Source organism: Brienomyrus brachyistius, chromosome 13 (genome assembly GCF_023856365.1).
Source record: "Brienomyrus brachyistius isolate T26 chromosome 13, BBRACH_0.4, whole genome shotgun sequence".
Lineage (NCBI taxonomy): Eukaryota > Metazoa > Chordata > Actinopteri > Osteoglossiformes > Mormyridae > Brienomyrus > Brienomyrus brachyistius.
The window spans coordinates 20789211-20805362 of record NC_064545.1 but is presented as its reverse complement, the minus strand read 5'-3'; the positions used below and the strand labels follow the sequence as shown (position 1 = coordinate 20805362).

General features: G+C 43.9%; 2 protein-coding genes and 1 long non-coding RNA gene across 3 annotated transcripts; 2 read left to right on the top strand and 1 right to left on the bottom strand.

The window, feature by feature from the left end:
• Nucleotides 1–809: 809 nt before the first annotated feature.
• Nucleotides 810–7029, top strand: vps4a (vacuolar protein sorting 4 homolog A). The gene is made up of 11 exons (XM_048973568.1): nucleotides 810–1125; nucleotides 1973–2084; nucleotides 2182–2329; nucleotides 3039–3100; nucleotides 3214–3333; nucleotides 3425–3581; nucleotides 3682–3830; nucleotides 4360–4441; nucleotides 4672–4891; nucleotides 5651–5791; nucleotides 6024–7029. The coding sequence occupies exons 1-11, from the start codon at nucleotides 1105–1107 to the stop codon at nucleotides 6123–6125; spliced, it is 1314 nt and encodes a 437-aa protein (XP_048829525.1). The 5' UTR covers nucleotides 810–1104; the 3' UTR covers nucleotides 6126–7029.
• Nucleotides 6578–10051, bottom strand: LOC125706752 (uncharacterized). Its single transcript, XR_007382071.1, has 2 exons — nucleotides 9390–10051; nucleotides 6578–8852 (listed from the first exon to the last, which is right to left on the bottom strand). It is a non-coding gene; the product is annotated as an uncharacterized LOC125706752 (long non-coding RNA).
• Nucleotides 10052–10160: 109 nt separating this feature from the next.
• Nucleotides 10161–15767, top strand: chmp1a (charged multivesicular body protein 1A). Its single transcript, XM_048973569.1, has 7 exons — nucleotides 10161–10299; nucleotides 10750–10769; nucleotides 11103–11180; nucleotides 11600–11746; nucleotides 12850–12978; nucleotides 13128–13321; nucleotides 13529–15767. Exons 1-7 carry the CDS (start codon nucleotides 10293–10295, stop codon nucleotides 13548–13550), a joined length of 597 nt encoding a protein of 198 aa, XP_048829526.1. The 5' UTR covers nucleotides 10161–10292; the 3' UTR covers nucleotides 13551–15767.
• Nucleotides 15768–16152: the final 385 nt, after the last annotated feature.

The following is a 16152-nucleotide window of genomic DNA, read 5'->3' as shown; positions in this document are numbered from 1 at the left end:
TGTTTAAGGGTCAGAATTGGTACTGGCAGGTAAAAACTGAAAATTTGCCCAGGACAAAATTGATCAATGTCAAAATGTTTTATGAAAAAGCAAATAAAAATGCAGGTAATTATCTTTAATGATTTTTGAGCTATGACTATGACCTATTTCATATCAAACTTTGTTTTGGTACTTAACTTAGTGGGGGGGGAGTTGTATGCTTCTATGATTAAATTGAGAATGGAACTGACCAAAATTTTAGGTTGGAAAGTTGAAATCTTAATTTCTTTTTTCTTCAGATTTGCAATAGAGGCAGCAGGAGGCTCAGCAGATTCAGTGGGTTAAGCCTGCCTGTGATCGGAAGGTTGTTGGTTTAAGCCCAGCCGTGGTACATCTGTGTGTAGTGGAGCAAAGCCCTTTACCGCCCAGCCCCCAGGGTGCCACAACAGCTGGCTGCCCTTCACAGCCAGCTTGCTCTCACCTACTGAACAAATTGGGCCCAGCATAAAGAGAATGTACCCACAGTGATCAATGAATCATTATTATTACATTTTTCATTTAAGCCATAGGTTGACAGTGTAAGAATTTTCTGGACATGAATCTGAAGTGCTTTGGGACAGTTCTAAAGCTGCTGTTAATGTGTATTAAGACTATGCATTAAAAACTGCACATAAAATCATTTTCGTTATAGCTATTTTCGGCCCTGTGTTTTCACATGGTGTCATTATTGCATATTCAGCAGAATGATGACGTTACGGTTCATCGTGTGCGTCCTTAAAAAGGCGGAAACTGCAGAGAGGCAGACGGGGGGCGTAACTACAAGCATGTGAGTTTGGAACGAATTAGTGCGCATCATCGGCGGACTGCGCCTCTGAGTAGCCGCCAGGGGGCAGCCTCGCCACGGCGCAGCGCGAGTCCTCGCGGGGTCCCTCTTTTCTCCGGGTTCCTCGATTAACGGCGTCTTCTGCCATTGTAGTGGGAGCTGTTTACTCTGGTCCGGACTGCGGCTCGCTCTTCACCCATATTTATGTTCATATATAAATATCCGTAAATATAGCGGGCTCTTCCTCGCATCGTCGGGATAAGTAGCGGTCCGGTGGTGGTGCGACTTGAGCGTGAGATGAAATGACAACGTCAACATTACAGGTAGGCTGGGCGTAAGCTAGCGGGCTAATATCAACAGTCCCCGCTTTCGTGCTTTTCTCGTCTAGGGAATAAATTACCAGCTAACTGCACTTAAAGTGCTAATAGGTCGCAGCCGTTTCATCTTCAGACGAAGTTAAACGGGTGCGTCAGGGGCGTTTATGGCCTGTGTTTCGCATTTAGCTAACGGGCTAACCGTGTAGCTCACGCTTGCGGTCCTGCCTGCGTATGACTGCCAGCTAGTTCTGTCGCCTCTCCGTTAATCACAAGTTAGTTATGCAGATCGTGGCCGTTGTACTGATAACAAAATCACTCATAGTTTCCCTGCCGCTTATCCTGCACAGAGTCGCTGGATCGGCCTGGAGTTTAACCCAAGTAAAGAGGGCTGGGGTACCTGGGCAAGATGCCAGTCCATCACAGGGCACATACTGTATACACCCACACACCCAGAGCATGCAGATCCTCCACACACAGACATCCCACCTCGGAGATGTGATGCCACGGAACGGCCATCATGTCGCCCCTGATATAATGGTCAAGGCTGCACAGTTAGCTGCGCTCCTCTAATCACGTGAATGCAATGAGAGCGCTTGCTTTTGCCGCGTATTGAGCAAAATATGCATTTGAGAAAGCTGTAACTACTTAAGAGTCGTTTACACGTCTGTAACGGCTATATTGTATTACGTTGTCTTGTAGCGCTGGAGAATTAGGCGTAGCACGTAACGTTAATTATTAAGTCTTCTCGGCTCCATTGCTGGGGGTGTGTCAGTGTCTGACAGCTGTACGGAGGTGTCGGCATTCCCGATAAGTACGTGCACCTTTCACATACTTAGTTATTGCGCCATTGCAGAAAGCGATCGATCTTGTGACGAAAGCCACAGAGGAAGACAAGGCTAAGAATTACGAGGAGGCCTTGCGGCTGTACCAGCATGCAGTGGAGTACTTTCTGCACGCCATCAAATGTGAGTGTGTTCTCTGTCGTCCTGACGGTGGTTGTGTGGCATGGAGTTGGAAAGGTTGCTCTAAAAGGCCTCTTTCCCCCCTCCACACCTTCTTCAGATGAGGCACACAGCGACAAAGCAAAGGAGAGCATCCGAGCAAAGTGCGTGCAGTACCTGGACAGGGCAGAGAAGCTCAAAGATTACCTGAAAAACAAGGAGAAGCAAGGGAAGAAGCCCGTCAAGGAAGCACAGAGCAACGACAAAGGGTACAGAGCAGGGGCCGTTCTAGGGTATTTTAAGGTGGGAGGAATAAGTGGGGCCCCAATTCTTACAGAGTGATTAACCTTATCATAAGCCAATGATATGTTTTGAATCAGTGAGTGACAGGGTAGGGGGGACACTAGGGGCCAATCAGCTTTTAGCTGGGGCCAGTGCCCTGGAGTCCCCACCCCTGTATTAACCTCAGGTATCAAGCTTATGTGCAACAAACTAGGCAAGTATCAGGCTCCAGGGCAGTTAGGATGTGAAGGAGGGGTTGAAGAGACCTGACCCTGACAACGGGAGGCATGGGAGGCTTTGAGACCCACGCTGGGTGCGACTGGCACACGCCACAGGATTTGGCCCACAAGTCGAGCTGGCGATGTGACTGTAGGGAAGAGAATCTCATCTATCACCGGCATCATGCAGCAAGGCCACTTAACAGAGGAGTCAAAGGCACAACGGCTGGTGCATGATAAAAGGCTCTGTTTCGGAGTGATGTACATTTCAGGCAAAATACTATCATTAAATATTCAGAAACAAACCAAAATCAGATCTCGTAGATCTTGTGATCTTGGCTCAGCTGTGCTCAATTTGGAAGAAAACGCTATAATTTAGCTGACATACTGCTGGACAATCAAAAAGCTCAGTTTCATTGTTTCATTGCAGTTTATTGCCATGGGATTCTTACAGGATTGTTTTTTTTTTTCTTACTAGAAGTGACAGCGACAGTGAGGGTGAAAACCCAGAGAGGAAGAAGCTTCAGGAGCAGCTGATGGGTACCCCCTCCCTGCCGCACCCCTCCCTGCCGCACCCCTCCCTGCTGTGGTACATTAATGGGCTCAGTGGAGGGGGCTGGGGCTGAATTTGTAGCCTTGATGTCCTCCCCCAGGCGCGATCGTGATGGAGAAGCCCAACGTCCGGTGGAGCGATGTGGCCGGACTGGAGGGAGCCAAGGAGGCACTGAAGGAGGCTGTCATCCTGCCCATCAAGTTCCCGCACCTCTTCACAGGTGGGACTCACCCATGGCGGCCCCCGCAAGCGACGCCCGCGGAGGTCAGGGGGTCGCTGTGACGTGTCCGCGTTTGCGGCTCTACCCCCAGGGAAACGCACCCCATGGCGGGGAATCCTGCTCTTCGGACCCCCTGGAACCGGCAAATCCTACCTGGCCAAGGCGGTCGCCACCGAAGCCAACAATTCCACCTTCTTCTCGGTGTCGTCCTCAGACCTGATGTCCAAGTGGCTGGGAGAGAGTGAGAAGTGAGCGGCCCGTTCCCTGAAGCTCTGCCTGCATCCCGCTTTGGTGTTCTCCTCACATTCTCTCTCTCACCCCCGCCCCGTACCTCCCGACCTTCCTCAGATTGGTAAAGAACCTGTTTGAGCTGGCTCGCCAGCACAAGCCGTCCATCATCTTCATCGATGAGGTGGACTCGCTCTGCGGCTCGAGGAACGAGAACGAGAGTGAGGCGGCACGACGGATCAAGACCGAGTTCTTGGTGCAGATGCAGGGTGAGAAGCCCAAAGGGCCTCAGGTTGCCCGCTGTGTGAAAGCAGCGCCGCCCTGGTGGGCCGTAGGTGAACCAGCCCTGGGGGGGCGGCTGTGAGGAATAGCCGGCTGTATTGCTGGTACGATTCGGTACCAGTAGAAGGCACATTGAGTGGGGCAAACTATTTTTTTTACATTTCATACAGTATTTGTCAACCTTTTTAAAAAAAAAAAAAAATCAAACATTTCGATGAAAAAATATTGGTTGGGTTTACTCTGTTTACTCATAGACGCCTACAAACCCACCCCACCACTAAACTAAGTGCCAGAACAAAGCTTGATATGAAACAGGATCCCACTCAGCAGGTCGTAGTCATAGTTAAAAACCATTAAAGATAATGACATGCATTTTTGTCATTATTTGGTGTCTAAATAAAACATTTTGACATTCTGATTAATTCTGTCCTGGGCAAATTTTCAATTTTTACCTGCCAGTACTGATTTTGACCCTTAAACAGCTGATGCTTTGAGTCGTGGGTCTCTGCTTGACAGGTGTCGGCAACAACAATGATGGGATCTTGGTTCTCGGGGCAACCAACATTCCCTGGGTCCTAGATGCCGCCATTCGCAGGAGGTCAGAGCTCATTTTGTTATTGCACGATTAACATTCATTTGGAGAATTCAGTAATATAATCAAACCCTATTTTTGGGAAAGTTTGGAGAATTTCAGACAAATGATTTCTGCATAATAATTTAAAACGTTAGCTTGTCAGTTTGTAACTTTTGTCCACCTGCTTCAGCAGTATCATTGACTACAGTCAAATTCTCAGTGTCTCCTTCCTGTCTCGGCCAAACGGGCTCAAGGTTCGAGAAGCGGATCTACATTCCCCTGCCGGAGGAACCGGCCCGGGCGCAGATGTTCCGGCTGCACCTGGGCAACACCCCACACAGCCTGAGCGAGGCTGACCTGCGACAACTGGCGCGCAAAACCGACGGCTACTCGGGCGCGGACATCAGCATCATCGTCCGCGACGCGCTCATGCAGCCAGTGAGGAAGGTGCAGTCAGCGACACATTTCAAAAAGGCAAGAGGTCTCCGTTTGGAACGTAAACACACACACACACACACACACACACACAGGCGTGTGGTGTAACAGTACACACTTAGCTGTCAGATTGATACACAGTACTGTCAAATGACTCACCTGTTAAATGTTTTGAAATGGTATGCAATTCATTTTCAGTATTAACATTTGTCTGTGATATATATCTTCTTATGAAAGATAGATATTATAAAAATATGAACAGATAATTCCCTGCGTGTAAAATGGCGGAATAACTTAATGGCATAGCATTCATTATCTATTGTAACTGTTCCAAGACTAGATTATTTTCTGTATTTCCTTTAACTAAAACCTGATCCCCGTAATGTCATCTTCCCCCATCACGGGCATTATCCCCCCACAGTCCAAATTGCCCGTAGGTGTGCGTGTGTACGTGAGTGGTGTCTGTGTCTCTTGCGATGGGCTGGCGCCCCGTCTTGGGTTGTTCCCCGACATGCACCCATAGCCTCCAGGATAGGCTCTGGACCACCCCTGACCCTGAATATGGATGGATAAAAAATGGATGGATGGATTTTCACAGTGAATGATTTTGGTTTTTTGCTTTTTTTTCCCCCCCAGTTTAAAATATTGCTGTCTTAATGGTGATCTACTAATTAGCTGGTATTTCATATTTGAGTTCCTCTTTATCATAAACCAATATCCCACCTGATGCATCGCCATACAGATAGAGGATGCAAGCTCATCTCATGGTCACAAGCTCTATCTCCCGGTGTGACCCAGGTTCGAGGACCATCCCGGAGTAACAGTGCCGTGATGGTGGATGACCTCTTGACCCCCTGCTCTCCCGGCGACCCCACCGCCATAGAGATGACCTGGATGGACGTGCCCAGTGACAAGCTGCTTGAGCCTACTGTTTGCATGGTGAGCAGTGCGGAAGTTTCAGTCACACAGTTACACACTCCGATAAGGAGTTACAGGCATCCAGAGCCATTTATAATTTAGGTATTTCCTTGCCGCAGTTCAGGTTAAGTGCCCCTTACCAAAGCCCCTAGAGCACGGCCCTTCAGGGGACCTGAGAGAATCCAAGTTACCATCAGGTTGTGAGTTCCTGTCCCTAACTATAACGCCGCCTACTGTCCCCCCGCCTGCACAGTCGGACATGCTGCGTTCCCTCGCCACGACACGTCCCACTGTGAACACAGAAGATCTTCTGAAAGTGAAGAAGTTCACAGAGGATTTCGGACAAGAAGGCTGAGTCGGTGAGGCTACATACCTCCTCCCCACCCCGAACTTCAACCTTGACGCCTGTGCCCCCCCCCCCCTCCCCATCGTGGTAACTATCTCGCTACTTATCCGGACTCCACCATCTAGCAACTACTACGACACTACTAATATGGACGTCCAGTTATACAATGTTGTTCTGGAACTCTTCTGACAGCCACGTGGCACCTGTAGCTAAAAACCTTGAGGTCATTTTCTCTATTTCTTGAGCTGCGCCGACAATGTTATTTTAAAATTGGCTTTGCTCGCGTGTGCGTGAGGGATTGTGTCTGTAAGCTCCTACTGGTTTGTCTCCATGCAAGCCAGTATGCATGAACCCTACAGACTGGTCCAGTTTACGCACAGATTGAAGGATTTTTTTTCCCCGTAAGATTATTTATTGTTAATTATTTATTGCTCAGAACTGATAACCCACAAGCACTGGTCAGTGAGGCCACACTTTTGCCACATGCAGTAACATGTATGTATTTGATTCTTTTCCGTTCGCTGTTACCTGAACAAAATGGAGCTGGCAGTACGATCAAATGTGTGAAATAGTACTCGTGAGTAAAGAGCTGGACCTGTTGGTCCCCTTTTAGTACCAAGACAGTGTTTTTGCTAATATTTTAAGAAAAAAAGACCTTCGATCACGGAGGATTGGAAGCTTGAGAAGCTCTTTCACATAATGTAAGACATTGTAAAAGATGGTAGTTAAAAGTAGAGCTGATTCTTCTGCATCATCACCTTAAGTACAGTTTTGATTCTGAAGTCCTTTTATCCAGTTGTTATTGCTGTACACAGATTAACAATGGTGTTTACTTGCAATGTCTATTGCTCTGCTATAACTCTTTGTCGTTAAATCCCATTTGGATTGATCTTAATAAACCCCATACATTTGACAGCGGCCAGTGAACAGCATCTTCTTTTTCCTACTTATGTTCTCTACCTTGGTTCATTTTGTGTCCTTTCATGAAACAACATATTTTAGCTCTGTAATCGAAAAGTAAACGTTTACGCTTTGAAAATGACCGTTAATGTAAATGACCATAAAACTGAAGCCGATCCATTGAAGACAAAATGTATGCTATAGTTATCTGCCCCCCTCGCCCATTTAACAAATTGTTTTTAGAATATATAGTAATTTTAAGCTGTATTAATCATATAATGAATGCCACAAAAAACTATGATCTTGACGATTACCTTCATTTACAAGTCAAATATTTCTGAACCCCTTATGACTGCAGCATTGCTTTTCTGGAGGTATGTAAATATCACACCTGAAATGGAGAGTTACAAAACGAAAGCTCTGTTTGTAGGGTGGGGGGATAATAAAATTATACACCACCAAGTTTATTACAGACTGCATCCAAACTATCATGTGTAAACAAGCATTCTGCATTCCTGCTTTTGTGGTCCCAGAGAACTGGGTTGAGACATTGATCAACACTATAGGGGGAAAAAAATCGTGTTTCTTCCATGTTGCACTACGGATGTAGAAGTGGTGGAAGTCAGACACTCTTTTCCGCTCTGTTTCACGTGCATGAAAGCTGTGGGATTGCAGCTCTGAAGCAACAGCTCCTCCAGTCAGGTGGCCCTAAAACACTTTGCATTAGGTCTTGCCGCATTAATGGTGCCTCATGGCGAGGGGGGATGGACATGTCGCTGGAATGCGTCTCCTCCCCCTGCTGGACTGCAGGGTCGTGGACCGTTCATGGACTTCAGCAGCATCACAGTAAGTCATGAACTACGTTCATAGATGATTTGCATCCATCCTTCCCTTTCTCCCAGTCTGGGTTACCATGGTGATGATATTTGGTCAAATCAAAAACATCATGCAGCAAAATGGCTTCTTTTGGGGTATAAAACAAGAATAGCAGCTCAAACAGATATTTGCAGCAATTGACTATATCGGACGGATGCTTTCTCGCCAGCTATAAAGGATAAGTCTTCAAAATAAGCTTTTTGAGAATTAAACGGAATGTGCCGGAGATTATCCCTTAAAACCGCTACTAATTTCCCAACGTCACAGCAGTCCATTTCCTGCAGTCGGGAAGCAAGCTCCAAAACTCACTTTTTTTCTGAATGCAAAGCCTTTTCAAATCATCCTTAAGTGCAAAGGCCTCCTTTAATATTTTCACAGTAATTTGATGCTTCTAAGGAGAATTAAAAAGTCTGTACATGAAGGCAGTGGTCTTGAATTGTGTAAATGGATGTCTACTACTTTTGCTTTAGGTGCAGGGTCAAATCTGGGTGTATTCATGTTAAGGACTGTGCCAACTCGCCAGACACATGGTACACAAAACCAGAAAAACACACCAGGACCAAATTGCTGTGAAAGGGTCTTTGGCTAGTTGAGTACACTGAATGTCACTATCCATCTGTCCATCCATTCATACTACTACACCAATGGTATATTAACTGAAAAATGGAAATGCATTACAGATTAGACAAATTATTTCACAATGGCATTACGCCAGAAGATACTGTACTTGGATAATCGCATGTTAGCTTTTAGTAAAGGGCTGACGGTTGATGTAGACGGGGACACCCGGTCTGCGCTCCTTGGTGGCGCCCTCTATCGTCCTAACAGGGTTCGGCGTCAGAAGGTCCTCCCGGGACGGCGCCGTGACAATAATGCTGGGGAGTGTCCGGGGACCCTGGCTTATTACACAGGAACCAGTCCCGCTGGTCGAAGCTTCACATACTGCTGTTGAGGCGACCACTAAGTAACACAAATGTGACATGAGTATTTTCCACGCAGGGCGAAAGATCTATATACAATAGGCCTACATATAAATGCGCAGACTCAACGCATTTTTCTTATATACTCTATTAGAGACCGCGTGCTAATGTACTATAAGAGTACACCGTCTAGAAGTTTAATGTAATGATAGTTCAGCCGGATATTACTCTATTGTTAAAAGATTTAGTACGAACAGTAAACCCACTGTACCTTCCATATGGGATTAACCGTATACCGCATTATACCTTAATTTCTAGGAAATTCATGTCGTGATTTCTCGTTCTAACCTATTACATATCTTACATTCTTGCTGGGTTTACAGCTCTGACTCCCGACTGTCCGACGTGTGTAACTCTAAGTTTGCAAACGAGTACGACGGCCTATTATTTAATCGCTCTCACGTCACCGTTAGCTCGTCCTGTTTAATACCCCTGCAGTTTGATGCCACGTGTCTTGGGATATGCCAATAAAACATACTGCTCGAGGAAAGCGTGCCAGCTCGCGCGGTTTGCTTACCCGCTCCGTGCGCGTGCTTGCTCACGACAAACCCCATGAGAAACTGGCTTCGGTGACACGCGCAGGCTTTTAAAACCCTTAAGTCGCACAGCCTGCAGCCAGTCATTAACCTGGAGGAGTTAGTGTCTCCAATACCTCCTCTCAAACGTCATTCAAACACACACACATACCCACTTATATCTATGGTAACATTTTCTTTTAAATCTTGATGTAAAGTTACATTACATAATATAGTATTGCGCTACAGTAAAATTTAGGCATTCTGCTTCACACGTTACGATCTACAGGGCATTAAACTCGCTCACCGAGTTTCACCCCTTCCTTCTCTTTAGTTTAAGTTCCTGGAAATCTTTCACATTTGCATTATGGATGTTTCCTCTACTAGACTTCATATGTTCTACTTGGTCAAAAAGTTTCACCTACTTCTTTTTCGAAAATAAAGTTCCTGTTCTTCAACTGCATTCGGCATGTTTACGGAATGAAGACCACCTCAAGGAACTATACAGCTTTTAGTTGGAGAAAAAAGCTAATCAACCACTTGAATAATTATTTGAAGAGATAATTAAATACTCCAATATTAAATATTTGATATAGGATACAAATGTTTTAAGGAGACATTTTCAGTTGAGTGAACGAAATTGGAAATGAATAATTCCTGTATTTAATCTTCGTGATTTCTAATATCAATAACACCGAACAACGATGAGACGCATATGATGCAAAGCAACGGTGTCAGCCGATACCGGAAGTGTACAGCATACGTCACTTCCCCTTACACTCGAGACAGGAAGAAGGGGAATATAACAGTATATTTACCAGGAAATAAGAAAGAAAAACTTGCTCTTTCACCAATACGACTTTCGTCTAATAGTACGAAGTACAATCCTCGATTTATATACAAAGATGGACGGTAAGCGTAATCTGTACTGTTCCTATGTTCTGCTGTTTTTTCCTCTGTCTGTCGTTCATACTTTGTAAATCTAGCTTTGTAGATAAGAGTTAAACGGGGCAGATAAATCAGCATATTGGAACAAATTAGCAGAGTGAAACATCACTGTCATCTCTTAAAATAAATTCGAGTGTTGGAGTTTAGATGTGAAATTAATGTAACATTTTGGACTTGTCACGCTATGGCGGACTACAGCAACGTAAACAAAACATTATACTTAATCGGTATTCGGTACTACTGCGAATTCTTCCCGTCTAAGAAATGTTTTACCTAGTGTTGAAGTACACACCAAATTAATGGTGTTCCTTAGAAGACGAGCCATTTTAATGTAAAGTGTGGACACTAATTTAAGAATCTTTACTGTTATTCTTTCTATCGGCCCATTCTCAATGACTGCTCTTCTTACCATAGACACGCTGTTTCAGCTGAAAGTAAGTAGTATTCTCTGTTTTCCTAAGTATATTCCGTATGCGTTTTGTGTTTATTTTCTTATTTGAAATGGGTAATCTTAATTGTCATTCCAGTCATAATCTTGCTTTGATCTGCCATATTGCGTTTCTTTCAATACCCACGTGCATTGCGCCCGTGTCTGTGTCTTCCCCATTCATCTTTTCTTCTCTGTTGATAAAATAAGAAACTGTATTGATCTCGATGGGAAATTCTTGTGCATACAGTAGCAAGGTATGTAAACCGCCCTTATTTCCACTTCATAAATCTTCTTTTCCATGTCTTTTTCCTCCGTCTGCTGTGACATTTTCACTCAGTTCTCAGCAAAACAGTTGGAGAAGCTGGCCAAGAAGGCAGAGAAAGACTCCAAGACAGAGCAGGCTAAAGTCAAGAAGGTGAGGGTTATTTACCTCGTTTTCTCAGGAGTAACCAGCTATGAGCATAGAATGCAGAACATTCCTGCCCATTTATCTTTTATGTAAGAGTGCTCCAGTGTCTATTGTGAGAACTTTAGTTGGCAAAGAAACAAGCCGCCTTATGTCCCTGGCAGACAGTTGAAAGCCACACCTTTTCTGTCTCAGCACTGGAATATTGGAAGGCGACGATGTTTGTTTAAGGTGGGGTCTATGAGTGCATTACATGTTACTCACCAGTAGGTGGTAGCAAATTATCAACTGCAGAGTTGCATTCTGTTTACATTTTCGTCAGGAATTCTCCGAGTAGAATGGAAAGATTGTCTGTATGCTGATGTTATTGTGTGTGGAACATTTAAGTCATGCAGACAATAATCGTTGATATTATTTCTCCCCTCCAGGCTCTACAACAGAAGAACGTGGAGTGTGCCAGGGTGTATGCGGAGAATGCCATTCGTAAGAAGAATGAGGGCTTGAACTGGCTGCGCATGGCATCTCGAGTCGACGCTGTGGCCTCCAAGGTTCAGACTGCAGTTACTATGAAAGGGGTATGTCTCTGCCTGTCTCATCCGTGGTGTGTCTCTCCCACGGGCCTGTGTCACATGGCCAAGGGCAAGCTACATTAGGATAATGTGGATTTAAGACAAGGGGAAATTCAGTAAAATCCTTTTATGTTACAATTGTGAATACAATACAAATACAAATTATAATTTATGTCTAATCGCCAAAAATCAAGCTACATGCTTGCACTTTACCTGTACTTAATTTATTATTATTATTACTTTATCTGATAAGAACAGTTTATATCTTCCTTATGGAGCTAGCTAACCTATGTTCATCTATAGCTATACATTGCAGTACTTTTATACATAAAAGTCAAATAATGTCAGTTATAAGAAACCTAACTGTAAAATGCCAAGCCCTTTTTGTAAAAGGATATTTTTTATTTGAATGCTTAATTTTCTTAAGTTTCTTTGCTGTAATGAAACTTATCAGATAGAATAAATCCATGCATTAGGCGTATCAATAGAGTTCCGAACCCATAGAGGTCATGTTACAGACTTAAAAAGAATCAGATGATGTTTGTAAACAAGCTTTGTAATGCTACTTGGCATTCTTATTGACAGTAAGCCAATATGGCATGTTATTCAGGGTTTTATTAATGAAAAAAACTTTTGCTCCAGTCTATGCAGGGTGACTTCACTACAGTCATCCCTCAGTATCTGCAGGGAATTGGCTCCAGGACCCCCCGTGGGGGAGCAAATCTGCAGATGCTCAAGTCCCTCATATAAAATGACGTCATATTTCCATATAACCTACACACATCTTCCTATATACTTTATCTCTAGATTACTTGTAGTACCTAATTCAGTGAAAATGCGATGTAAATAATACTTATGCTTACTGTTCAGGCAGTATTGACAAGAATAAAAATGTTGTGCAGACAACATGAGTAGCGAACCAACAAGATGCTAGGCGAACCGTGCTCAAACATCAAGTGCTGGACAGACACCGAGGGCAGGTGAAATCACTTCATTGCCGGGGATTCAGTGTAGTGCTCAGCGCGTGGCAAATTCTAGCCTATTGAATCTGGAGAGGCGGAACATGTTGACTGAATGTGCATTCTTATGAAACTGTGTATGTCTCTTAGGTGACAAAGAACATGGCTCAGGTGACCAAGGCACTGGACAAAGCACTTGGCTCTATGGACCTGCAAAAGGTGTCTGCTGTGATGGACAAGTTTGAATCACAAGTGCAAAACCTGGATGTTCACACCTCTGTAAGTGAAAGAGTGATCATTGACATTACATTTGAGATGTTAAGATCGTTATGTGGATTCATTGTCTGCTTCCCTCCATGTCTCTCTTCCGTGTCCCTTACTGCAAAGACGAATGAAGGACTGACAGGCAGCTTTTCTTTCTGCGTCAGGTGATGGAGGACTCCATGAGCTCAGCCACCACCCTGACTACACCCCAGGAGCAGGTGGATGACCTCATCGTGCAGATAGCCGAAGAGAGCGGCCTGGAGGTGATGGATCAGCTGAATCAGTTACCCGCCGGGGCTGCCTCGCTGGGGGAGGGCTCCACACGCTCCCAGGAGAAGGAAGACCTGCTGTCCCGCAGGTAAGCACACCTTCACACACATGCAGGAACCTGCACGCAGCCACGCTTAAACACACTGCTACATTTATATATTCAGCTCACCGTCATAGGGTCACTTGGACAAACACAAACAGCACTACAAATTAAGGGTCACTACTCAGTCCCCTGTTTACACACGCACAGTCATCATACAGGAAAACACATTTATGTTTGTCTTGACTTCTTCAGGTTGGCTGCATTGCGGAACTGAGCGTATCACCTCGTGAGAAGGATGACGAGCAGCAAAAGAGTGGCACTGAAATGGACTATTCCCTTCAACCTGTTTGTACTTAGAGTACAGTTCAGTCGATCCCGTCCTTGGGTCTATTTATATACATGTCAGTCTGAGTGCTGCTGAAATTACCACACAAGATCTTCCCCCTCCTCTCTCTCACTGAATTCTTGTTTCTCTCTCTCTCTCTCCTCCCCATCTGTTTGTTCTCTGCTCTCACAATTTCATTCTCACTTCCTCCCCTCGCATCCTCTCATTCCTCTTATACCCCTCTTCCTCCATCGAAGAGATTTTTGGCAAGCAGTAAAATTATCCTGTTTCTGCAACCCATGGGGGGGGGATCCAAACACAGAGATGCTTAAAATAATCTACTCTCCTAATAATATGTATGATTTCAAAAATACTGCTCATGTGCTCCATCTGTATTTCAAAGCTGTATTTCAACTTTGTTTTATTTATATATTATGAAGTTAATGCAAAAGACACGTATCAGCAGGGTGTCGGTGGTGGAAGAACCAGGACAGGAATTCTGGGTGGAGGTCACTCACCAATGACCTCGTTCAGCTTAGATGCGATCATCTTGACAGGTGCTGACACGCACACACACACTATCCATGGTGAAGGAACACTACGAGCTTGCGTGTGTCACTCCTCGTCCCCAACACCACACATGTCACGCCCTCTCGATGGGAATCATCGACGTCAGAAAGAGGTCATGCTTAGTAATGCCTAGTGTCCATGCTGTGTTCTTATGTAAATCGATGCTGTGTTCCTTTGGCTCTAGTTTAATTCTCTTGGTTCGCTCTTCATGCCTTTTCGATTTCTGCTTGTTGATTATTAATGCCTTACTGAGATTTCAGGTGCTTGACTAGGCACTTTGCTTCAGTGCCTGAGTGAAGTAATTAATAAATAATTCTAAAGGCCTAACAGGAACAGGCAGACTGTATATCTATGGTTACCACAGGAATGAATCTGAATAATTTACTTCTTTGGGAATCGCTTTACTGTGTGTGTGCTGGTTATTTATATCAGTAGTCACGGTTAGGTTGGTGTTTTTTTTTTCATATTATATGTTTATATTCAGATAATAAATCCCCCTTGTGAGAGAAACGAAACTGACTTGCCATCAACTTGCAAGATCAGGGGTTCTTAACCTTGATTGTCCCGTGGGTGTCCTTGGCCATCTGGTGAAACTCTTGTGAACGTTTTCTCAGAATAATGTTTTTAAATGCGTGGGGTTAAACATGAAACCGAAAGGAAATACAAAATATCACAATATAAAAAAGTAGTAGTAATGAGCGTAAATGATATTCCCAGATATCTATCAACTGTAACATGATATGAAAACATCTTTGATTTTTATTGGTGACAATGTCATGGGTACTGCAAATACTACTATATATATATATATATATATATATATATATATATATATATATATATATATATATATATATATATATATATATATATATATATATAATTTTTTTTTTTTAGCTAAATTCCTGAGGTTAATGAAAGTAATGATGTATATTTTTTCCCGCCCAAGTTCATAGACCCTCTGAAATCTATTCGGGGACCCCCAAAGTAAAAAAAAAAAAAAAAAAAACGTGTTTTAGATCACGCTATGTGGGTTGGGGACTCGAGCCAGAAGACTGTGGGTTCGAGTCTCATATGTGGCAGAGCTAATCACTAATGGGATTTTGAGCTTTAACTGCTTGTTTGTTTGTGGCTTTGGACAAGAGTATCTGCTGAGGAAAATATAAATGTGAGAGGCTCTGTCACAAATATTTGCTGGAATGGTTTCTAAATAAATTTTGACAGACATTGTAATGGATGGATATGTTCATAATAAATGTGACACCTTGTTGCGCTTAACGTTCTTCCTTAGATATGCACTTTAAGGGGGATACCATGTAAGCACTAGGAAAATTGTCATTTTCTTTTCAAATAGCTGTACACCCGTCATTTCTTGAATCGGACAGGGGTGCAGCAAGGAATTCTGGGCCTCTGGACAAAATGCCACACTGGGTCTCCTCCAGTCCAGGCCCCGGTCAACATATCTGTTTCCCCAACCCTGGGTGTGACCCTGGTTTCAGATGTAGTCTTTATCCATAAAGTAACAATCACGCTTTGTTGTGTTATGAATTGTCAGTTCATCAAGATAAACTTTTAAAAATAAAACTATGGGCGATATCTGGTGTAGGATGTCTTTCTTGTAACGGCTCTAACCCCGCTATATGATTTTGCTCAAATGTTAAATGTGACTCGCAAGAAAATAATCACATTCACCGCTTTTAATGAAGACATTAAGTATGATTTCGATTAATAGTGGTCCGTCCGCCTTTTAAATGTCCGTTTATAATTTTCATATGCATTTCATACGAACATTTCTCTGACGTGTACGTGTCCGTATGGCATGTTTTTTTGAGCCAACACTTTAACATACTGTTCATTTATTTTTTTTAATGGGACCTTTTCAGAAAACCCCTGCCAGTCGCGATTTTCAGCATGCCGGTACGTGCAAGGCGATTCATTTCAACCGCAGTAACTAAGCAGCCACATTCTTTCGAAGCTCGGG